The sequence below is a fragment of the Oncorhynchus masou genome, unplaced genomic scaffold (genome assembly GCF_036934945.1).
Source record: "Oncorhynchus masou masou isolate Uvic2021 unplaced genomic scaffold, UVic_Omas_1.1 unplaced_scaffold_869, whole genome shotgun sequence".
Classification (NCBI taxonomy): Eukaryota; Metazoa; Chordata; class Actinopteri; order Salmoniformes; family Salmonidae; genus Oncorhynchus; species Oncorhynchus masou.
The window spans coordinates 126,606-151,425 of NW_027015151.1; the positions used below are offsets into that span (position 1 = coordinate 126,606).

The 24,820-nt window shown below is 44.8% G+C and overlaps 2 protein-coding genes across 3 annotated transcripts in view; one reads left to right on the top strand and one right to left on the bottom strand.

The window, feature by feature from the left end:
• tecrb (trans-2,3-enoyl-CoA reductase b) overlaps positions 1-18,732 on the top strand; it is a 48,366-nt gene extending 29,634 nt beyond the window's left edge. For both annotated transcript variants that reach the window (XM_064963899.1, XM_064963898.1), the window contains 10 exons: positions 655-706; positions 926-970; positions 12,132-12,235; positions 13,356-13,471; positions 13,781-13,886; positions 14,690-14,762; positions 17,010-17,056; positions 17,156-17,213; positions 17,337-17,425; positions 18,091-18,732. In XM_064963899.1, coding sequence (XP_064819971.1) covers positions 655-706; positions 926-970; positions 12,132-12,235; positions 13,356-13,471; positions 13,781-13,886; positions 14,690-14,762; positions 17,010-17,056; positions 17,156-17,213; positions 17,337-17,425; positions 18,091-18,264 — 864 coding nt within the window. In that variant the 3' untranslated portion in view covers positions 18,265-18,732. The remainder of the gene's footprint in view (positions 1-654; positions 707-925; positions 971-12,131; positions 12,236-13,355; positions 13,472-13,780; positions 13,887-14,689; positions 14,763-17,009; positions 17,057-17,155; positions 17,214-17,336; positions 17,426-18,090) is intronic.
• A 997-nt stretch (positions 18,733-19,729) lies between these two features.
• ndufb7 (NADH:ubiquinone oxidoreductase subunit B7) lies at positions 19,730-24,633 on the bottom strand. Its single transcript, XM_064963900.1, is given in 4 exon segments — positions 19,730-19,909; positions 22,789-22,865; positions 22,868-22,950; positions 24,359-24,633. Coding segments are annotated over 4 exon segments (357 nt in total). The 5' UTR covers positions 24,471-24,633; the 3' UTR covers positions 19,730-19,824.
• Positions 24,634-24,820: the final 187 nt, after the last annotated feature.

Here is a 24,820-nt window from a genome sequence, read left to right on the forward strand (position 1 = left end):
GTAGAATGTCTGGTGAATGCTGTCAGGATGCCAAACAGACTGGAGCAGCCTCGTGGGAGTCCAGTGTTCAAAACCTTTCAGTTTGACTGTTGTGACCCACCTTCAATACAGTCTTTGTACAAACACCTAGTCCTTATCAGCTAGCCAGTAAGGACTGTCTGTTGTTCTTCTGCCTGGCGATTAGTATTGGCTATAGTGGGCCATGGCTGGGCAGAACCATCCAGTCCCTGCTGACTGGAGTTAGGGGGGTATGTGAGGGCTAAGCCCCCAGGATGAGGCAGTCTGGCTGGGGGAACAGGGTTCAGCGCAAGCCCCTAAATCTCCAGACTTCGCATCAATCTGGGAGTGGCCGCTGTTAAATGGTTGTGTGTGCGTCAGGTTTTGTGTGTGCGTCATTGTCTTTGTTGGATTGTTGTTGCGGTGTGGCTTTGACTATGTGGGTGTGTGTTTTGGCACTGTATGTGTCTTATTTATGCCGTGTGTGTGTGGTGATACCAGCTGTTAGATACCCAGTACACAGGGGGTGTGGCTAGAGCTAAATTTACTGGTAATCACATGAAAGGCCAATGAGGTGTGTGTGTGTGTGTGTGTGTGTGTGTGTGTGTGTGTGTGTGTGTGTGTGTGTGTGTGCCACTCATCTCTCTTGATTTGCAGGTTGAGCCAAATGCCACTATTGGGGAGATCAAGTCTATGTTCCACAAAAGCCGTGAGTACAACCTTAGATTGACATTACACAGCAAGCACACAGCAAGCACACAGCAGCACATTCTACTACAATTCAATTCGCTTCAATATACAGTATTTCAATTGTCTGTGTGTCTGTCTTCTTTCTCTGTCTGTCCCTCCACCTGTCTGGTCTCCCTCTACCTGTCTGGTCTCCCTCTACCTGTCTGGTCTCCCTCCCGCCCTTGTCCGTCTGTCTCAGATCCTCAATGGTACGCAGCCAGACAGTCCATCCGTCTAGACCCAAGTAAGTCTAACTCCAAACCAGTCTTCTGCTGTTCTGTCTGTATGAAGACTGTGTTGATATCTATAGTAGTGATGGTAGCAGGCTGGTACAGGACAGTGTTGATATCTATAGTATAATAGTGATGGTAGCAGGCTGGTACAGGGCAGTGTTGATATCTATAGTATAGTAGTGATGGTAGCAGGCTGGTACAGGACAGTGTTGATATCTATAGTATAGTAGTGATGGTAGCAGGCTGGTACAGGACAGTGTTGATATCTATAGTATAGTAGTGATGGTAGCAGGCTGGTACAGGACAGTGTTGATATCTATAGTATAGTAGTGATGGTAGCAGGCTGGTACAGGACAGTGTTGATATCTATAGTATAGTAGTGATGGTAGCAGGCTGGTACAGGACAGTGTTGATATCTATAGTATAGTAGTGATGGTAGCAGGCTGGTACAGGACAGTGTTGATATCTATAGTAGAGTAGTGATGGTAGCAGGCTGGTACAGGACAGTGTTGATATCTATAGTAGTATAGTAGTGATGGTAGCAGGCTGGTACAGGACAGTGTTGATATCTATAGTATAGTAGTGATGGTAGCAGGCTGGTACAGGACAGTGTTGATATCTATAGTATAGTAGTGATGGTAGCAGGCTGGTACAGGACAGTGTTGATATCTATAGTATAGTAGTGATGGTAGCAGGCTGGTACAGGACAGTGTTGATATCTATAGTATAGTAGTGATGGTAGCAGGCTGGTACAGGACAGTGTTGATATCTATAGTAGTGATGGTAGCAGGCTGGTACAGGACAGTGTTGATATCTATAGTATAGTAGTTATGGTAGCAGGCTGGTACAGGACAGTGTTGATATCTATAGTATAGTAGTGATGGTAGCAGGCTGGTACAGGACAGTGTTTATCTATAGTATAGTAGTGATGGTAGTAGGCTGGTACAGGACAGTGTTGATATCTATAGTATAGTAGTGATGGTAGCAGGCTGGTACAGGACAGTGTTGATATCTATAGTATAGTAGTGATGGTAGCAGGCTGGTACAGGACAGTGTTGATATCTATAGTAGTGATGGTAGCAGGCTGGTACAGGACAGTGTTGATATCTATAGTATAGTAGTGATGGTAGCAGGCTGGTACAGGACAGTGTTGATATCTATAGTATAGTAGTGATGGTAGCAGGCTGGTACAGGACAGTGTTGATATCTATAGTATAGTAGTGATGGTAGCAGGCTGGTACAGGACAGTGTTGATATCTATAGTATAGTAGTGATGGTAGCAGGCTGGTACAGGACAGTGTTGATATCTATAGTATAGTAGTGATGGTAGCAGGCTGGTACAGGACAGTGTTGATATCTATAGTATAGTAGTGATGGTAGCAGGCTGGTACAGGACAGTGTTGATATCTATAGTATAGTAGTGATGGTAGCAGGCTGGTACAGGACAGTGTTGATATCTATAGTATAGTAGTGATGGTAGCAGGCTGGTACAGGACAGTGTTGATATCTATAGTAGTGATGGTAGCAGGCTGGTACAGGACAGTGTTGATATCTATAGTAGTGATGGTAGCAGGCTGGTACAGGACAGTGTTGATATCTATAGTATAGTAGTGATGGTAGCAGGCTGGTACAGGACAGTGTTGATATCTATAGTATAGTAGTGATGGTAGCAGGCTGGTACAGGACAGTGTTGATATCTATAGTATAGTAGTGATGGTAGCAGGCTGGTACAGGACAGTGTTGATATCTATAGTATAGTGATGGTAGCAGGCTGGTACAGGACAGTGTTGATATCTATAGTATAGTAGTGATGGTAGCAGGCTGGTACAGGACAGTGTTGATATCTATAGTATAGTAGTGATGGTAGCAGGCTGGTACAGGACAGTGTTGATATCTATAGTAGTGATGGTAGCAGGCTGGTACAGGACAGTGTTGATATCTATAGTATAGTAGTGATGGTAGCAGGCTGGTACAGGACAGTGTTGATATCTATAGTATAGTAGTGATGGTAGCAGGCTGGTACAGGACAGTGTTGATATCTATAGTATAGTAGTGATGGTAGCAGGCTGGTACAGGACAGTGTTGATATCTATAGTATAGTAGTGATGGTAGCAGGCTGGTACAGGACAGTGTTGATATCTATAGTATAGTAGTGATGGTAGCAGGCTGGTACAGGACAGTGTTGATATCTATATAGTATAGTAGTGATGGTAGCAGGCTGGTACAGGACAGTGTTGATATCTATAGTATAGTAGTGATGGTAGCAGGCTGGTACAGGACAGTGTTCATATAGTATAGTAGTGATGGTAGCTAGTACAGGACAGTGTTGATATCTATAGTATAGTAGTGATGGTAGCAGGCTGGTACAGGACAGTGTTGATATCTATAGTATAGTAGTGATGGTAGCAGGCTGGTACAGGACAGTGTTGATATCTATAGTATAGTAGTGATGGTAGCAGGCTGGTACAGGACAGTGTTGATATCTATAGTATAGTAGTGATGGTAGCAGGCTGGTACAGGACAGTGTTGATATCTATAGTATAGTAGTGATGGTAGCAGGCTGGTACAGGACAGTGTTGATATCTATAGTATAGTAGTGATGGTAGCAGGCTGGTACAGGACAGTGTTGATATCTATAGTATAGTAGTGATGGTAGCAGGCTGGTACAGGACAGTGTTGATATCTATAGTATAGTAGTGATGGTAGCAGGCTGGTACAGGACAGTGTTGATATCTATAGTATAGTAGTGATGGTAGCAGGCTGGTACAGGACAGTGTTGATATCTATAGTATAGTAGTGATGGTAGCAGGCTGGTACAGGACAGTGTTGATATCTATAGTATAGTAGTGATGGTAGCAGGCTGGTACAGGACAGTGTTGATATCTATAGTATAGTAGTGATGGTAGCAGGCTGGTACAGGACAGTGTTGATATCTATAGTATAGTAGTATGGTGCAGGCTGGTACAGGACAGTGTTGATATCTGGTACAGGACAGTGTTGATATCTATAGTATAGTAGTGATGGTAGCAGGCTGGTACAGGACAGTGTTGATATCTATAGTATAGTAGTGATGGTAGCAGGCTGGTACAGGACAGTGTTGATATCTATAGTATAGTAGTGATGGTAGCAGGCTGGTACAGGACAGTGTTGATATCTATAGTATAGTAGTGATGGTAGCAGGCTGGTACAGGACAGTGTTGATATCTATAGTATAGTAGTGATGGTAGCAGGCTGGTACAGGACAGTGTTGATATCTATAGTATAGTAGTGATGGTAGCAGGCTGGTACAGGACAGTGTTGATATCTATAGTATAGTAGTGATGGTAGCAGGCTGGTACAGGACAGTGTTGATATCTATAGTATAGTAGTGATGGTAGCAGGCTGGTACAGGACAGTGTTGATATCTATAGTATAGTAGTGATGGTAGCAGGCTGGTACAGGACAGTGTTGATATCTATAGTATAGTAGTGATGGTAGCAGGCTGGTACAGGACAGTGTTGATATCTATAGTATAGTAGTGATGGTAGCAGGCTGGTACAGGACAGTGTTGATATCTATAGTATAGTAGTGATGGTAGCAGGCTGGTACAGGACAGTGTTGATATCTATAGTATAGTAGTGATGGTAGCAGGCTGGTACAGGACAGTGTTGATATCTATAGTATAGTAGTGATGGTAGCAGGCTGGTACAGGACAGTGTTGATATCTATAGTATAGTAGTGATGGTAGCAGGCTGGTACAGGACAGTGTTGATATCTATAGTATAGTAGTGATGGTAGCAGGCTGGTACAGGACAGTGTTGATATCTATAGTATAGTAGTGATGGTAGCAGGCTGGTACAGGACAGTGTTGATATCTATAGTATAGTAGTGATGGTAGCAGGCTGGTACAGGACAGTGTTGATATCTATAGTATAGTAGTGATGGTAGCAGGCTGGTACAGGACAGTGTTGATATCTATAGTATAGTAGTGATGGTAGCAGGCTGGTACAGGACAGTGTTGATATCTATAGTATAGTAGTGATGGTAGCAGGCTGGTACAGGACAGTGTTGATATCTATAGTATAGTAGTGATGGTAGCAGGCTGGTACAGGACAGTGTTGATATCTATAGTATAGTAGTGATGGTAGCAGGCTGGTACAGGACAGTGTTGATATCTATAGTATAGTAGTGATGGTAGCAGGCTGGTACAGGACAGTGTTGATATCTATAGTATAGTAGTGATGGTAGCAGGCTGGTACAGGACAGTGTTGATATCAGACAGTGATATCTATGGTGATGGGCTGGTACAGGACAGTGTTGATATCTATATAGTAGTGATGGTAGCAGGCTGGTACAGGACAGTGTTGATATCTATAGTATAGTAGTGATGGTAGCAGGCTGGTACAGGACAGTGTTGATATCTATAGTATAGTAGTGATGGTAGCAGGCTGGTACAGGACAGTGTTGATATCTATAGTATAGTAGTGATGGTAGCAGGCTGGTACAGGACAGTGTTGATATCTATAGTATAGTAGTGATGGTAGCAGGCTGGTACAGGACAGTGTTGATATCTATAGTATAGTAGTGATGGTAGCAGGCTGGTACAGGACAGTGTTGATATCTATAGTATAGTAGTGATGGTAGCAGGCTGGTACAGGACAGTGTTGATATCTATAGTATAGTAGTGATGGTAGCAGGCTGGTACAGGACAGTGTTGATATCTATAGTATAGTAGTGATGGTAGCAGGCTGGTACAGGACAGTGTTGATATCTATAGTATAGTAGTGATGGTAGCAGGCTGGTACAGGACAGTGTTGATATCTATAGTATAGTAGTGATGGTAGCAGGCTGGTACAGGACAGTGTTGATATCTATAGTAGTGATGGTAGCAGGCTGGTACAGGACAGTGTTGATATCTATAGTATAGTAGTGATGGTAGCAGGCTGGTACAGGACAGTGTAGTAGTGATGGTAGCAGGCTGGTACAGGACAGTGTTGATATCTATAGTGTAGTAGTGATGGTAGCAGGCTGGTACAGGACAGTGTTGATATCTATAGTATAGTAGTGATGGTAGCAGGCTGGTACAGGACAGTGTTGATATCTATAGTAGTGATGGTAGCAGGCTGGTACAGGACAGTGTTGATATCTATAGTATAGTAGTGATGGTAGCAGGCTGGTACAGGACAGTGTTGATATCTATAGTAGTGATGGTAGACAGTGTTGCTGGTAGTGATGGGACAGTGTTGATATCTATAGTAGTAGTGATGGTAGCAGGCTGGTACAGGACAGTGTTGATATCTATAGTATAGTAGTGATGGTAGCAGGCTGGTACAGGACAGTGTTGATATCTATAGTAGTGATGGTAGCAGGCTGGTACAGGACAGTGTTGATATCTATAGTATAGTAGTGATGGTAGCAGGCTGGTACAGGACAGTGTTGATATCTATAGTATAGTAGTGATGGTAGCAGGCTGGTAGTGTTGATAGGTAGCAGGCTGGTACAGGACAGTGTTGATATCTATAGTATAGTAGTGATGGTAGCAGGCTGGTACAGGACAGTGTTGATATCTATAGTATAGTAGTGATGGTAGCAGGCTGGTACAGGACAGTGTTGATATCTATAGTATAGTAGTGATGGTAGCAGGCTGGTACAGGACAGTGTTGATATCTATAGTATAGTAGTGATGGTAGCAGGCTGGTACAGGACAGTGTTGATATCTATAGTATAGTAGTGATGGTAGCAGGCTGGTACAGGACAGTGTTGATATCTATAGTAGTGATGGTAGCAGGCTGGTATAGTGATATCTATAGTAGTGATGGTAGCAGGCTGGTACAGGACAGTGTTGATATCTATAGTATAGTAGTGATGGTAGCAGGCTGGTACAGGACAGTGTTGATATCTATAGTATAGTAGTGATGGTAGCAGGCTGGTACAGGACAGTGTTGATATCTATAGTATAGTAGTGATGGTAGCAGGCTGGTACAGGACAGTGTTGATATCTATAGTATAGTAGTGATGGTAGCAGGCTGGTACAGGACAGTGTTGATATCTATAGTATAGTAGTGATGGTAGCAGGCTGGTACAGGACAGTGTTGATATCTATAGTATAGTAGTGATGGTAGCAGGCTGGTACAGGACAGTGTTGATATCTATAGTATAGTAGTGATGGTAGCAGGCTGGTACAGGACAGTGTTGATATCTATAGTATAGTAGTGATGGTAGCAGGCTGGTACAGGACAGTGTTGATATCTATAGTAGTGATGGTAGCAGGCTGGTACAGGACAGTGTTGATATCTATAGTATAGTAGTGATGGTAGCAGGCTGGTACAGGACAGTGTTGATATCTATAGTAGTGATGGTAGCAGGCTGGTACAGGACAGTGTTGATATCTATAGTAGTGATGGTAGCAGGCTGGTACAGGACAGTGTTGATATCTATAGTATAGTAGTGATGGTAGCAGGCTGGTACAGGACAGTGTTGATATCTATAGTATAGTAGTGATGGTAGCAGGCTGGTACAGGACAGTGTTGATATCTATAGTATAGTAGTGATGGTAGCAGGCTGGTACAGGACAGTGTTGATATCTATAGTATAGTAGTGATGGTAGCAGGCTGGTACAGGACAGTGTTGATATCTATAGTATAGTAGTGATGGTAGCAGGCTGGTACAGGACAGTGTTGATATCTATAGTATAGTAGTGATGGTAGCAGGCTGGTACAGGACAGTGTTGATATCTATAGTAGAGTAGTGATGGTAGCAGGCTGGTACAGGACAGTGTTGATATCTATAGTAGTGATGGTAGCAGGCTGGTACAGGACAGTGTTGATATCTATAGTATAGTAGTGATGGTAGCAGGCTGGTACAGGACAGTGTTGATATCTATAGTATAGTAGTGATGGTAGCAGGCTGGTACAGGACAGTGTTGATATCTATAGTAGTGATGGTAGCAGGCTGGTACAGGACAGTGTTGATATCTATAGTATAGTAGTGATGGTAGCAGGCTGGTACAGGACAGTGTTGATATCTATAGTATAGTAGTGATGGTAGCAGGCTGGTACAGGACAGTGTTGATATCTATAGTATAGTAGTGATGGTAGCAGGCTGGTACAGGACAGTGTTGATATCTATAGTATAGTAGTGATGGTAGCAGGCTGGTACAGGACAGTGTTGATATATATAGTAGTGATGGTAGCAGGCTGGTACAGGACAGTGTTGATATATATAGTATAGTAGTGATGGTAGCAGGCTGGTACAGGACAGTGTTGATATCTATAGTATAGTAGTGATGGTAGCAGGCTGGTACAGGACAGTGTTGATATCTATAGTAGTGATGGTAGCAGGCTGGTACAGGACAGTGTTGATATCTATAGTAGTGATGGTAGCAGGCTGGTACAGGACAGTGTTGATATCTATAGTATAGTAGTGATGGTAGCAGGCTGGTACAGGACAGTGTTGATATCTATAGTATAGTAGTGATGGTAGCAGGCTGGTACAGGACAGTGTTGATATCTATAGTATAGTAGTGATGGTAGCAGGCTGGTACAGGACAGTGTTGATATCTATAGTATAGTAGTGATGGTAGCAGGCTGGTACAGGACAGTGTTGATATCTATAGTAGTGATGGTAGCAGGCTGGTACAGGACAGTGTTGATATCTATAGTATAGTAGTGATGGTAGCAGGCTGGTACAGGACAGTGTTGATATCTATAGTATAGTAGTGATGGTAGCAGGCTGGTACAGGACAGTGTTGATATCTATAGTAGTGATGGTAGCAGGCTGGTACAGGACAGTGTTGATATCTATAGTAGTGATGGTAGCAGGCTGGTACAGGACAGTGTTGATATCTATAGTATAGTAGTGATGGTAGCAGGCTGGTACAGGACAGTGTTGATATCTATAGTAGTGATGTAGCAGGCTGGTACAGGACAGTGTTGATATCTATAGTAGTGATGGTAGCAGGCTGGTACAGGACAGTGTTGATATCTATAGTAGTGATGGTAGCAGGCTGGTACAGGACAGTGTTGATATCTATAGTATAGTAGTGATGGTAGCAGGCTGGTACAGGACAGTGTTGATATCTATAGTATAGTAGTGATGGTAGCAGGCTGGTACAGGACAGTGTTGATATCTATAGTAGTGATGGTAGCAGGCTGGTACAGGACAGTGTTGATATCTATAGTATAGTAGTGATGGTAGCAGGCTGGTACAGGACAGTGTTGATATCTATAGTATAGTAGTGATGGTAGCAGGCTGGTACAGGACAGTGTTGATATCTATAGTATAGTAGTGATGGTAGCAGGCTGGTACAGGACAGTGTTGATATCTATAGTAGTGATGGTAGCAGGCTGGTACAGGACAGTGTTGATATCTATAGTATAGTAGTGATGGTAGCAGGCTGGTACAGGACAGTGTTGATATCTATAGTATAGTAGACAGTGTTGATATCTATAGTATATGGTAGCAGGCTGGTACAGGCAGTGTTGATATCTATAGTAGTGATGGTAGCAGGCAGGACAGTGTTGATATCTATAGTATAGTAGTGATGGTAGCAGGCTGGTACAGGACAGTGTTGATATATAGTATAGTAGTGATGGTAGCAGGCTGGTACAGGACAGTGTTGATATATATAGTATAGTAGTGATGGTAGCAGGCTGGTACAGGACAGTGTTGATATCAGGCTGGTAGTAGTGATGGTAGAGGCTGGTACAGGACAGTGTTGATATCTATAGTATAGTAGTGATGGTAGCAGGCTGGTACAGGACAGTGTTGATATCTATAGTATAGTAGTGATGGTAGCAGGCTGGTACAGGACAGTGTTGATATCTATAGTATAGTAGTGATGGTAGCAGGCTGGTACAGGACAGTGTTGATATCTATAGTATAGTAGTGATGGTAGCAGGCTGGTACAGGACAGTGTTGATATCTATAGTATAGTAGTGATGGTAGCAGGCTGGTACAGGACAGTGTTGATATCTATAGTATAGTAGTGATGGTAGCAGGCTGGTACAGGACAGTGTTGATATCTATATAGTAGTGATGGTAGCAGGCTGGTACAGGACAGTGTTGATATCTATAGTATAGTAGTGATGGTAGCAGGCTGGTACAGGACAGTGTTGATATCTATAGTATAGTAGTGATGGTAGCAGGCTGGTACAGGACAGTGTTGATATCTATAGTATAGTAGTGATGGTAGCAGGCTGGTACAGGACAGTGTTGATATCTATAGTATAGTAGTGATGGTAGCAGGCTGGTACAGGACAGTGTTGATATCTATAGTATAGTAGTGATGGTAGCAGGCTGGTACAGGACAGTGTTGATATCTATATTAGAGTAGTGATGGTAGCAGGCTGGTACAGGACAGTGTTGATATCTATAGTATAGTAGTGATGGTAGCAGGCTGGTACAGGACAGTGTTCATATATATAGTAGTGATGGTAGCAGGCTGGTACAGGACAGTGTTGATATCTATAGTATAGTAGTGATGGTAGCATGCTGGTACAGGACAGTGTTGATATCTATAGTAGAGTAGTGATGGTAGCAGGCTGGTACAGGACAGTGTTGATATCTATAGTATAGTAGTGATGGTAGCAGGCTGGTACAGGACAGTGTTGATATCTATATAGTAGTAGTGATGGTAGCAGGCTGGTACAGGACAGTGTTGATATCTATAGTATAGTAGTGATGGTAGCAGGCTGGTACAGGACAGTGTTGATATCTATAGTATAGTAGTGATGGTAGCAGGCTGGTACAGGACAGTGTTGATATCTATAGTATAGTAGTGATGGTAGCAGGCTGGTACAGGACAGTGTTGATATCTATAGTAGTGATGGTAGCAGGCTGGTACAGGACAGTGTTGATATCTATAGTATAGTAGTGATGGTAGCAGGCTGGTACAGGACAGTGTTGATATCTATAGTATAGTAGTGATGGTAGCAGGCTGGTACAGGACAGTGTTGATATCTATAGTATAGTAGTGATGGTAGCAGGCTGGTACAGGACAGTGTTGATATCTATAGATATCTATATAGTAGTGATGGTAGCAGGCTGGTACAGGACAGTGTTGATATCTATAGTATAGTAGTGATGGTAGCAGGCTGGTACAGGACAGTGTTGATATCTATAGTATAGTAGTGATGGTAGCAGGCTGGTACAGGACAGTGTTGATATCTATAGTATAGTAGTGATGGTAGCAGGCTGGTACAGGACAGTGTTGATATCTATAGTATAGTAGTGATGGTAGCAGGCTGGTACAGGACAGTGTTGATATCTATAGTATAGTAGTGATGGTAGCAGGCTGGTACAGGACAGTGTTGATATCTATAGTATAGTAGTGATGGTAGCAGGCTGGTACAGGACAGTGTTGATATCTATAGTATAGTAGTGATGGTAGCAGGCTGGTACAGGACAGTGTTGATATCTATAGTATAGTAGTGATGGTAGCAGGCTGGTACAGGACAGTGTTGATATCTATAGTATAGTAGTGATGGTAGCAGGCTGGTACAGGACAGTGTTGATATCTATAGTATAGTAGTGATGGTAGCAGGCTGGTACAGGACAGTGTTGATATCTATAGTATAGTAGTGATGGTAGCAGGCTGGTACAGGACAGTGTTGATATCTATAGTATAGTAGTGATGGTAGCAGGCTGGTACAGGACAGTGTTGATATCTATAGTATAGTAGTGATGGTAGCAGGCTGGTACAGGACAGTGTTGATATCTATAGTATAGTAGTGATGGTAGCAGGCTGGTACAGGACAGTGTTGATATCTATAGTATAGTAGTGATGGTAGCAGGCTGGTACAGGACAGTGTTGATATCTATAGTATAGTAGTGATGGTAGCAGGCTGGTACAGGACAGTGTTGATATCTATAGTATAGTAGTGATGGTAGCAGGCTGGTACAGGACAGTGTTGATATCTATAGTAGTGATGGTAGCAGGCTGGTACAGGACAGTGTTGATATCTATAGTAGTGATGGTAGCAGGCTGGTACAGGACAGTGTTGATATCTATAGTAGTGATGGTAGCAGGCTGGTACAGGACAGTGTTGATATCTATAGTAGTGATGGTAGCAGGCTGGTACAGGACAGTGTTGATATCTATAGTAGTGATGGTAGCAGGCTGGTAAGGACTGATCATGCAACTTGTTTGTGGGGCTGTTATTAATCAGAATTCTCTTCTTCTCTCTCTATCAGAGGGTAAGTCTCTAAAAGATGAGGATGTTCTGCAGCATCTTCCTGTGGGAACCACGGCAACCTTCTACTTCCGAGACCTGGGAGCTCAAATCAGCTGGGTGACTGTGAGTACACACAGGCACACACATAGGCACACACACAGGCACACACATAGGCACACACATACCACGCACACAGGCACACACATACCACGCACACATGTGCACACTACCTTGGTGGCTATTAGTTTCCACCTGACCTTGGTGGCTATTAGTTTCCTCCTGACCTTGGTGTATATTAGTTTTTGTTGAGAATCACTATTAAAGTCCCTGTCACATTTAACTGAGGGAGGGACGTGGGGGATGGACGTGTGGGAGGGAGGGACGTGGGGGAGGAAGGGGTGACTGTCGGTTAGGCGACTGTCGGTTAGGCAGGAACAGGTGTGGAAAACAGAGCGATAAATGTATCCTCCCTGCCTGGCTGGCTGGCTGGACATCTGTAGTCCAACATGTAAACACCAGTGTTCCACTAGGAGGAGAGCTGGGCAGACTGGAGGGAGGGAGAAAGGTTAAGTTATTCATGATGACCGTAGCAACAGTTTTTAAAATGGCTTTGTCCTTTGCTGCTCAGACAAGAGTTTATGAATGATCTGGAGCTCTGACACAACGGGGTTGATGAATGATCCGGAGCTCTGACACAACGGGGTTGATGAATGATCTGGAGCTCTGACACAACGGGGTTGATGAATGATCCGGAGCTCTGACACAACAGGGTTGATGAATGATCCGGAGCTCTGACACAACGGGGTTGATGAATGATCCGGAGCTCTGACACAACGGGGTTGATGAATGATCCGGAGCTCTGACACAACGGGGTTGATGAATGATCCGGAGCTCTGACACACCGGGGTTGATGAATGATCCGGAGCTCTGACACAACAGGGTTGATGAATGATCCGGAGCTCTGACACAACGGGGTTGATGAATGAGGAGCTCTGACACAACGGGGTTGATGAATGATCCGGAGCTCTGACACAACGGGGTTGATGAATGATCCGGAGCTCTGACACAACGGGGTTGATGAATGATCTGGAGCTCTGACACAACGGGGTTGATGAATGATCCGGAGCTGGACTATATTATGCAGAACAAAAAAATATAAATGCAACAATTTCAAAGATTTTCCTGAGTTACAGTTGACATGAGGAAATCAGTCAATTGAAATAGGTCTCTGATTGTCTCTCAGGTGTTTCTGACAGAGTATGGTGGTCCTCTCCTCCTCTACCTAATGTTCTACTTCCGTGTTCCCTTCATCTACGCCCCCAAATATGACTTCACCACCAGCAAGCACTGGGTCGTACAGTGAGTCTCTCTCTCTCTCTCTCACACACACACACACACACACACACACACACACACTGGGTCGTACAGTGAGTGTCTCTCTCTATCACACACACACACACTGGGTCGTGCAGACAACTGTAGTCAGACGACTGTATATCTGAGTGGAACTGCAATGAGCCGCTTGTTAGATGTGAATCATATTTGTCTGCTAGTTGAACTCTAGTTCATCAAACTACGAATGGCAGGAATAAGGAGAACCATTGTCTTTGGTTTCTATGGTGAGTATCCTGGCGCATGTTGGGTAATGTAGTTTGTGTGTGATCCCAGTCTAGCCTGTATGTGTCACTCCTTCCATTACCTGAAGAGACTCCTGGAGACCCTGTTTGTCCATCGCTTCTCCCACGGGACCATGCCGTTACGCAACATCTTCAAGGTGACGCACACACTGACGCATGCACACACACACTGACGGTACACACACACGCATTCATAACACACACACTGACGCACACACACACACACACACACACTGACTCATGCACACACACGCATTCATAACACACACACTGACGCACACACACACACTGACTCATGCACACACACGCATTCATAACACACACACTGACGGTACACACACGCATTCATAACACTGACACGCCCACACATACACTGACTCATGCACACACACTGACGGTACACACACACACACACGCATTCATAACACACACACTGACGGTACACACACACTGACTCATGCACACACACTGACGGTACACACACACACACACACACGCATTCATAACACACACACTGACGGTACACACACACACTGACGGTACACGCACACGCATTCATAACACACACACTCACTGTGTCTCTTTCTCTCTCTGACACACACCACAGCCTTAGTTGCCCTCTTACCTCATCGTGATGGTGTATCACCTTACACATACCTCATCTAGGGAAACCTTGCCTGTCTCTTCAACCCAGGGTGACCTTTGAACCTGCTGAGAGATTCTGGGATCATCTGTCACTGTGGTCCGCATCCTTATTGGCTCCCTATTTCCTATGTAATGCACTACTTTTGACCAGGGCCCATATGACTCTGGTCAAAAGTAGTGCACTATATAGTGGATAGGGTAATGGGCCCTGGTTAAAAGGTAGTGCAGTATATAGGGAATCGGGTGCAATTTGGGATGAAGCCTGTGTGTGATACAGTGTGTTCCTGTGTTCCAGAACTGCACCTACTACTGGGGCTTTGCTGCCTGGATGGCCTACTATATTAACCACCCTCTATATACACCACCTAGTGAGTACGCTACTATATTAACCACTCTCTATATACACCACCTAGTGAGTACGCTACTATATTAACCACCCTCTATATACACCACCTAGTGAGTACGCTACTATATTAACCACCCTCTATATACACCACCTAGTGAGTACGCTACTATATTAACCACCCTCTATACACCACCTAGTGAGTACGCTACTATATTAACCACCCTCTATATACACCACCTAGTGAGTACGCTACTATATTAACCACCCTCTATATACACCACCTAGTGAGTACGCTACTATATTAACCACCCACTATATACACCACCTAGTGAGTACGCTACTATATTAACCACCCTCTATATACACCACCTAGTGAGTACGCTACTATATTAACCACCCCTTAGTGAGTACGCTACTATATTAACCACCCACTATATACACCACCTAGTGAGTACGCTACTATATTAACCACCCCCTAGTGAGTACGCTACTATATTAACCACTCTCTATATACACCACCTAGTGAGTACGCTACTATATTAACCACCCTCTATATACACCACCTAGTGAGTACGCTACTATATTAACCACTCTCTATATACACCACCTAGTGAGTACGCTACTATATTAACCACCCACTATATACACCACCTAGTGAGTACGCTACTATATTAACCACCCTCTATATACACCACCTAGTGAGTACGCTACTATATTAACCACCCACTATATACACCACCTAGTGAGTACGCTACTATATTAACCACTCTCTATATACACCACCTAGTGAGTACGCTACTATATTAACCACTCTCTATATACACCACCGAGTGAGTACGCTACTATATTAACCACTCAGTATATACACCAGCCCCTAGTGAGTACGCTACTATATTAACCACCCACTATATACACCAGCCCCTAGTGAGTACGCTACTATATTAACCACCCTCTATATACACCACCCCCTAGTGAGTATGCTACTATATTAACCACCCACTATATACACCACCCCCTAGTGAGTACGCTACTATATTAACCACCCACTATATACACCACCTAGTGAGTACGCTACTATATTAACCACCCACTATATACACCAGCCCCTAGTGAGTACGCTACTATATTAACCACCCTCTATATACACCACCCCCTAGTGAGTACGCTACTATATTAACCACCCACTATATACACCACCCCCTAGTGAGTACGCTACTATATTAACCACCCACTATATACACCACCTAGTGAGTACGCTACTATATTAACCACCCACTATATACACCACCTAGTGAGTACGCTACTATATTAACCACCCTCTATATACACCACCTAGTGAGTATGCTACTATATACACCACCCACTATATACACCACCTAGTGAGTACGCTACTATATATTAACCACCCTCTATATACACCACCCCCTAGTGAGTACGCTACCACATTAACCACAACCTAGTGAGTACGCTACCACATTAACCACAACCTAGTGAGTACACTACTATATTAACCACCACCTAGTGAGTACGCTACCACATTAACCACAACCTAGTGAGTACGCTACTATATTAACCACCACCTAGTGAGTACGCTACCACATTAACCACCACCTAGTGAGTACGCTACCACATTAACCACAACCTAGTGAGTACGCTACTATATTAACCACCCCCTAGTGAGTGTGCTACTATATTAACCACCCCCTAGTGAGTACGCTACTATATTAACCACCACCTAGTGAGTACGCTACTATATTAACCACCTAGTGAGTACGCTACTATATTAACCACCCCCTAGTGAGTACGCTACTATATTAACCACCCCCAAGTGAGTACGCTACTATATTAACCACCCCCAAGTGAGTACGCTACTATATTAACCACCCCCTAGTGTGTACGCTACTATATTAACCACCCCCTAGTGTGTACGCTACTATATTAACCACCCTCTAGTGAGTACGCTACTATATTAACCACCCCCTAGTGAGTACGCTACTATATTAACCACCCTCTAGTGAGTACGCTACTATATTAACCACCCTCTAGTGAGTACGCTACTATATTAACCACCACCTAGTGAGTACGCTACTATATTAACTACCCCCTAGTGAGTACGCTACTATATTAACCACCCTCTAGTGAGTACGCTACTATATTAACCACCCTCTAGTGAGTACGCTACTATATTAACCACCACCTAGTGAGTACGCTACTATATTAACCACCCCTAGTGAGTACGCTACTATATTAACCACCCTTGTCTTTTCAGCAATCTATGGTGAGCAGCAGGTCAGGATTGCCCTCATCATCTTTCTGGTAAGACTGTTCTATGCTCTACTATAATGTACTCATCCTGTATACTATAGTAATAGAACAATATAGTAAATGGTTATTTAGTCGATGCTATCTTCTCAGTTCTGTCAGGTTGGTAACTTCTCCATCCATATCGCCCTGCGGAACCTCCGCCCACCAGGTACACACTCCTATTGAATATGCAAACATTAGAACATATCAATCAATTCAACATACACTGTTTTCTGTGTGCTACAAAATAGTAGCCCACAATAATCTCTCCCACTCTGTCTGTTTCCATCAGGATCTAAGACCAGGAAGATCCCCTACCCCACTAAGAACCCCTTCACCTGGATCTTCCTGCTGGTCTCCTGTCCCAACTACACCTATGAGGTGAGTCTTATTTTATTTAACTAGGCAAGTCAGTTAAGAACAGTGGGTTAACTACCTGTTCAGGGGCAGAACGACATATTTTTACCTTTTCAGCTCGGGGGTTTGAACTTGCAACCTTCCAGTCCAACGCTCTAACCACTAGGCTAGTCCAGGCACAGATCTAGGATCAGCTTCCCGTCCACCAATCTTAACCATTAGTGTGGAAAATGCAAAGATCAACATCTAGGGGCGAAATCACCCTGCATTTAGTCCAGGGTGATGCTGCTCTCTGCTGGTTAGGAGGAACAGTGTGCATTATGTCTCTCACTGTAGTAGTTAGGCTCATGGCCACCTAGTGGCAGAAGTTGGCAGTGAAATTTTAGTGTATAGGAAACGGGTTTGGATACCTGGTCAGTTATAATTAAATGTCTTCCACATTTAACCCAACCCCTCTGAATCAGAGGTGCGAGGGGCTGCCTTATTCAACATCCACATTATGGTGTGTGTGTGTGTGACACCATCGTTCTTTCTCCCATGTAGTGTCTGCTCATATACACACACACACACACACACACACACAAAAGGTGGCTAACACCATCGTTCTTTCTCCCATGTAGTGTCTGCTCATAGCCACCTGTGTGTGTGACATGTATAAGAGTATGTGTGTAACACCGTCTCTCCTGTAGCTGGGCTCGTGGTTCGGCTTCACCCTGATGACTCAGTGTCTGCCGGTGGCTTTCTTCACGGCGGTGGGCTTCATCCAGATGACGGTGTGGGCCAAGGGGAAGCACCGCAGCTACCTGAAAGAGTTCCGGGACTACCCCCCCCTTCGCTCGCCCATCCTCCCCTTCGTCCTCTAGAGAAGAATGGAGACCCACCCAAACCTACTCTACACTGGACTGACCTGGAATGAGAACCCTGCCCCCTTGATTACCCCCCCCCCTACCCTCCAATTCATAACACTTAACCCCCCAAAAAACATTGAGGAGACTGTCTTATACTATGCTTTCCCACACAGAAGTTTCTGCCTAACAACGCTCCTCAACTCACGTGATTGGCTATTGTTATTTTTCTTATCTGAGTGTTTAATAACCTGACTGACAGTCTGGCATGTCTCAAATGGTACAATACTACAGGGCTCTCTGGTCAAAAGTAGTGCACTACATAGGGGCTAGGGAGCCATTTGGGATGTGACCAGTATATAACAAGGTGTAGGTCTATCTGCTCTGGGTTACTTTAGTTTTTTTGTTTTTTTTTTTACTCATGTGAAGAAGTATAACAATACCAACGTCTTTGATCAGAAATGGGGAAATAAACCATGAGCTTTTGGTCGTTCTGTTGGAACTTTCATTAGAAGACATTTAGTTTAAAAACCATCTATGATCTGATGATATAGACTACTGTTACAACACTGGAGACTAATATACACCACTATTACCACACTGGAGATGAGGGCCATAGGACACATCTAAGGCTGCGTTTACACAGGCAGACCAATTGTGATCCCCTCCCACCCCACAAATTGGTATTTTGACCAATCTCAGATCTGATTGCGCAAATGAGTGAGAAATCAGAATTGGGCTGCCTGTCTAAACCCAGCCTGTGACGGAATGCGAAACTAAATTGATTCTATTCAATCAGTTGATGGATCTAGATTGTAGCAGAGCTACTGTCAGTAGAGGGAAAGATGTCATTCTGAATGACCAGATAAAGTGCACATGTCCATATGATCTAGGATCAGCTCCCCTCTTATCATTATGAAATAATTGAATTAGACTGGTAGGCAGAAAACCCCCATTCAAATGAAAACATACATTAGCCGAACAACAATTTGAGAGAGTCATTATCCCTGACACTACACTCTTGTTTTGAACACAGCACAGATAAGGTGTTTGTCAATAGCAGCCTCTGATTCGTCAGCTCCACCTCCAACACCGTGGAAACATCAGCTCTGTGGATCCGGCCAACGCTGGTTGACACGCGATCTGATTGAATCCAGGCCTAAATGTTAGACAGCGGGTTGTTGACAATGCCTCTTTTTTTAAAGGCAATTTTCCGATAGAGCTGACATGCAGCGTTCACCGTGAATGAGATCTCTACTACAAACACGGGAACATCGCCTTCTAAAAGCCGCATTGTCGACATCCACACTGTCGGACAGCTGGCTCAGACCCTGCTCTGATGCACACCCCTCCTACGACCTGGGGAGTATTCAACAAAAACAAGCATTTCTATTGGACAAATTGGGGTCGGTCCCACCACGTTGGTTCCTGTGTGGTTCCCAGGCTCGTAACGTACCAGGAAACAAACAAAGAGACGGGTGGCTCAGGGCTAGAGTCGTGGAGCTCTTTATTGTGGAGAGCAGCAGGTATGTACACAGAGGGGTCAGGGGTTAGAGGTCATGATGACGATGATGATGCTCAAGCTGCCTGGGCTTCCTCCACCCTCTTCTTCCTCATCTGCAGCCGTCGCTCCCGCTCATACTCCTTCATACGCATCACGTAGCTACACACACACACACACACACACACACACAGAGAGAAGAGAGGGGCGTTCAAGTGGATTTGATGGGGGAGGACCTCCGATGGCAGTGCTAATACTACAAGTCTGACAACTCTATTCACGTGTGACACATCAGACACATGCATCAACTCTCTTTGATAACAATACATGCCATTTTGTACTGTGATCGAAAGCCACATGACCACTGTCAAGTCAACTTCCTGTTCCCTCTAAGTTGTGTGCGGCCACTCACCTCCTCCAGGACAGCAGAGCAGAAGAAATGACAGCCCACACAGACTCAAGAGATTGGACTTCACACCCATTAGTTTGCACTATATAGATCAACGTTTCTGTCTCTGATTGAATCAACTTATCAGACCCTTTTCAATGCAAGATTGAGTCTGATTTTGTTGTAGGCAGAGCCAGTCTCATGGAATGTAGGCCTGCATTGAACCCCACCTATAGGTTACTGTAGGCCTGCATTGAACCCCACCTATAGGTTACTGTAGGCCTGCATTGAACCCCACCTATAGGTTACTGTAGGTCTGCATTGAACCCCACCTATAGGTTACATGATAGAAATCAAAGGCTATTTCCATGTGAAAATGTTCTGGGATTTTCTCTATTGGTAGGCCATTCTGATAGGAGTACATTATGCCAAATAGCCTATTGGTTACTGTCTAAAACTGATGGCACAGCCTATTGGTTACTGTCTAAAACTGATGGTACAGCCTATTGGTTACTGTCTAAAACTGATGGTACAGCCTATTGGTTACTGTCTAAAACTGATGGTACAGCCTATTGGTTACTGTCTAAAACTGATGGTACAGCCTATTGGTTACTGTCTAAAACTGATGGTACAACCTCAGTGTTCACTGTAAACGCACACCGGAAGTTGCACAGAAAGTTTTAAGTTTCTTCTCACAAGACCTGACTTGCTCAGTGCTCCAAAAATGACAGGGAACATTGGACATGGACATGACCCCAGTGGGATTTAAACAGGTGACATTGGACATGACCCCAGTGGGATTTAAACAGGGGACATTGGACATGACCCCAGTGGGATTTAAACAGGGGACATTGGACATGACCCCAGTGGGATTTAAACAGGGGACATTGGACATGACCCCAGTGGGATTTAAACAGGGAACATTGGACATGACCCCAATGGGATTTAAACGGGGAACATTGGACATGACCCCAATGGGATTTAAACAGGGAACATTGGACATGACCCCAGTGGGATTTAAACTCAAAACCCTGGCTGGGATGCAACCATAAAGTGTGTCCAGGAAGGTCAGAAACAAACTCCATGTGCTGCTAAACCTCAACCTACACCTAGAACCAGGCCGATACCTACACCTAGAACCAGGCAGATACCTACACCTAGAACCAGGCAGATACCTACTCCTAGAACCAGGCAGATACCTACACCTAGAACCAGGCAGATACCTACTCCTAGAACCAGGCAGATACCTACTCCTAGAACCAGGCAGATACCTACACCTAGAACCAGGCAGATACCTACACCTAGAACCAGGCAGATACCTACTCCTAGAACCAGGCAGATACCTACACCTAGAACCAGGCAGATACCTACACCTAGAACCAGGCAGATACCTACTCCTAGAACCAGGCAGATACCTACACCTAGAACCAGGCAGATACCCACTCCTAGAACCAGGCAGATACCCACTCCTAGAACCAGGCAGATACCTACACCTAGAACCAGGCAGATACCTACTCCTAGAACCAGGCAGATACCTACTCCTAGAACCAGGCAGATACCTACTCCTAGAACCAGGCAGATACCTACACCTAGAACCAGGCAGATACCTACACCTAGAACCAGGCAGATACCTACACCTAGAACCAGGCAGATACCTACTCCTAGAACCAGGCAGATATACAGGCAGATACCTACCTAGAACCAGGCAGATACCTACACCTAGAACCAGGCAGATACCTACACCTAGAACCAGGCAGATACCTACTCCTAGAACCAGGCAGATACCTACTCCTAGAACCAGGCAGATACCTACACCTAGAACCAGGCAGATACCTACACCTAGAACCAGGCAGATACCTACACCTAGAACCAGGCAGATACCTACACCTAGAACCAGGCAGATACCTACACCTAGAACCAGGCAGATACCTACACCTAGAACCAGGCAGATACCTACACCTAGAACCAGGCAGATACCCACACCTAGAACCAGGCAGATACCTACTCCTAGAACCAGGCAGATACCTACTCCTAGAACCAGGCAGATACCTACACCTAGAACCAGGCAGATACCTACACCTAGAACCAGGCAGATACCTACACCTAGAACCAGGCAGATACCTACACCTAGAACCAGGCAGATACCTACACCTAGAACCAGGCAGATACCTACACCTAGAACCAGGCAGATACCTACACCTAGAACCAGGCAGATACCTACACCTAGAACCAGGCAGATACCTACACCTAGAACCAGGCAGATACCTACACCTAGAACCAGGCAGATACCTACACCTAGAACCAGGCAGATACCTACACCTAGAACCAGGCAGATACCTACACCTAGAACCAGGCAGATACCTACACCTAGAACCAGGCAGATACCTACTCCTAGAACCAGGCAGATACCTACTCCTAGAACCAGGCAGATACCTACTCCTAGAACCAGGCAGATACCTACACCTAGAACCAGGCAGATACCTACACCTAGAACCAGGCAGATACCTACACCTAGAACCAGGCAGATACCTACTCCTAGAACCAGGCAGATACCTACTCCTAGAACCAGGCAGATACCTACACCTAGAACCAGGCAGATACCTACACCTAGAACCAGGCAGATACCTACTCCTAGAACCAGGCAGATACTTACTCCTGGTGCTCGCAGTAGTCCCAGTCGTGTCTCTCGTGTTTACAGGCCAGGAAGTTGGGCCAGTTGTCCCTAGAACTTCAGAGCTTGATACCTGGTAGAACCAGGCAGTCCCTCTCCTAGAGGGACCAGGCAGATTCATCTGGGCCTGGGAGGCCACCATCTCTACCAGGGGGACAACATGTTACACCAGGGGTTAATGGGGGAGGCCACCATCTCTACCAGGGGGACAAGATAACATGTTACACCATCTCTATCAGGGGGACAAGATAACATGTTACACCATCTCTATCAGGGGGACAAGATAACATGTTAGAACCAGGGGGGATAACATGTTAGAACCAGGGGTTAATGGGGGAGGAACCATCTCTACCAGGGGGACAAGATAACATGTTACACCAGGGGTTAATGGTTGGGCCAGTTGTCCATCTACACTTCAGGGGGACAAAATAACATGTTACACCATCTCCAGGGGGACAAGGGACCACCAGGTTCTATCTGGGGGGAGGCCACCATCTCTATCAGGGGGACAAGATAACATGTTCCACCATCTCTACCAGGGGGACAACATGTTACACCAGGGGTTAATGGGGGAGGCCACCATCTCTACCAGGGGGACAACATGTTACACCAGGGGTTAATGGGGGAGGCCACCATCTCTACCAGGGGGACAAGATAACATGTTACACCATCTCTATCAGGGGGACAAGATAACATGTTACACCATCTCTACCAGGGGGACAAGATAACATGTTACACCAGGGGTTAATGGGGGAGGAACCATCTCTACCAGGGGGACAAGATAACATGTTACACCAGGGGTTAATGGGAGAGGCCACCATCTCTACCAGGGGGACAAAATAACATGTTACACCATCTCTATCAGGGGGACAAGATAACATGTTACACCATCTCTATCAGGGGGACAACATGTTACACCAGGGGTTAATGGGGGAGGCCACCATCTCTACCAGGGGGACAAGATAACATGTTACACCAGGGGTTAGGGGCCACCATCTCTACCAGGGGGACAAGATAACATGTTACACCATCTCTACCAGGGGGACAAGATAACATGTTACACCAGGGGTTAATTGGGGGTTAATTCTTTGTCAACAAAGAAGGGAGTAGGCTTTATCCTGAGATGTGTATAAGTGTAGCCTTGCATGTTCCGTAATGCATTATATGTATGCGGGGAACTCTTGTACTGTTGGCAAGCAACTATTCTTTCACAGAGTAAGGAAAGGAGACGAGGAGAGTTAGACATTGGATTATTGAGATGCACCCGGGATTTATGACTGAATTTGACATTTTTCTGTCTGAACTGACAGTCTTATTAATTAAAATATAAACACTTTACACGAATGGAAAGGGGGCGAAATACTCAAGTTATATTTAATAGGGAACATATCATGCTAGCCAAATTTGGGTAACGTTAGCAAGCCACTACTAGTTGCAGTTAGCTTGCTAATGGACTTTACTTTCCATGGACATGAGTCCACCAGCAGACACTTTTCAAGCATACTCCTGTACGGTCACACGATCAGACCAAAACAGTCTCAACAATACACACCTCTCTCTTTCCTCTCGTCGAAGCCGAATTCGGGGTCAAAGCCAAACGGTTTCGCAGGGTCAGGCTCTGTCTCCGTCTCGGTGATATACCGCCGCGCGAGGTGAGCTCCCATGGTGCTAACGGTATTTTTTCACAATTAAAATAAAATAATCGGTGTTTCCTACGACTCTGGGAGAGAACTAATTCAAGATTGACAGAATAAATCTGCCATTCGGTCACCTCCACAAGACCCAACGAGCTACTTCCTTTCTGCAACGGAAATAAACAAGTCGAGCCGTACTAGAGTGAAACACCTCCCCGGTCACAGCACCATGCGTGAAATTGGTTCCACAAAGCGCTCTTCTTCCCCTTCTTCGATGGCGGTTGGCATTCACACTCAAACGAATCCTCTCAGTATCCTTCCTCTTCAACCCATCTGCATCAGCTGTGGTGTATTTTCATATATGCCAAGGGGTGTCAGGC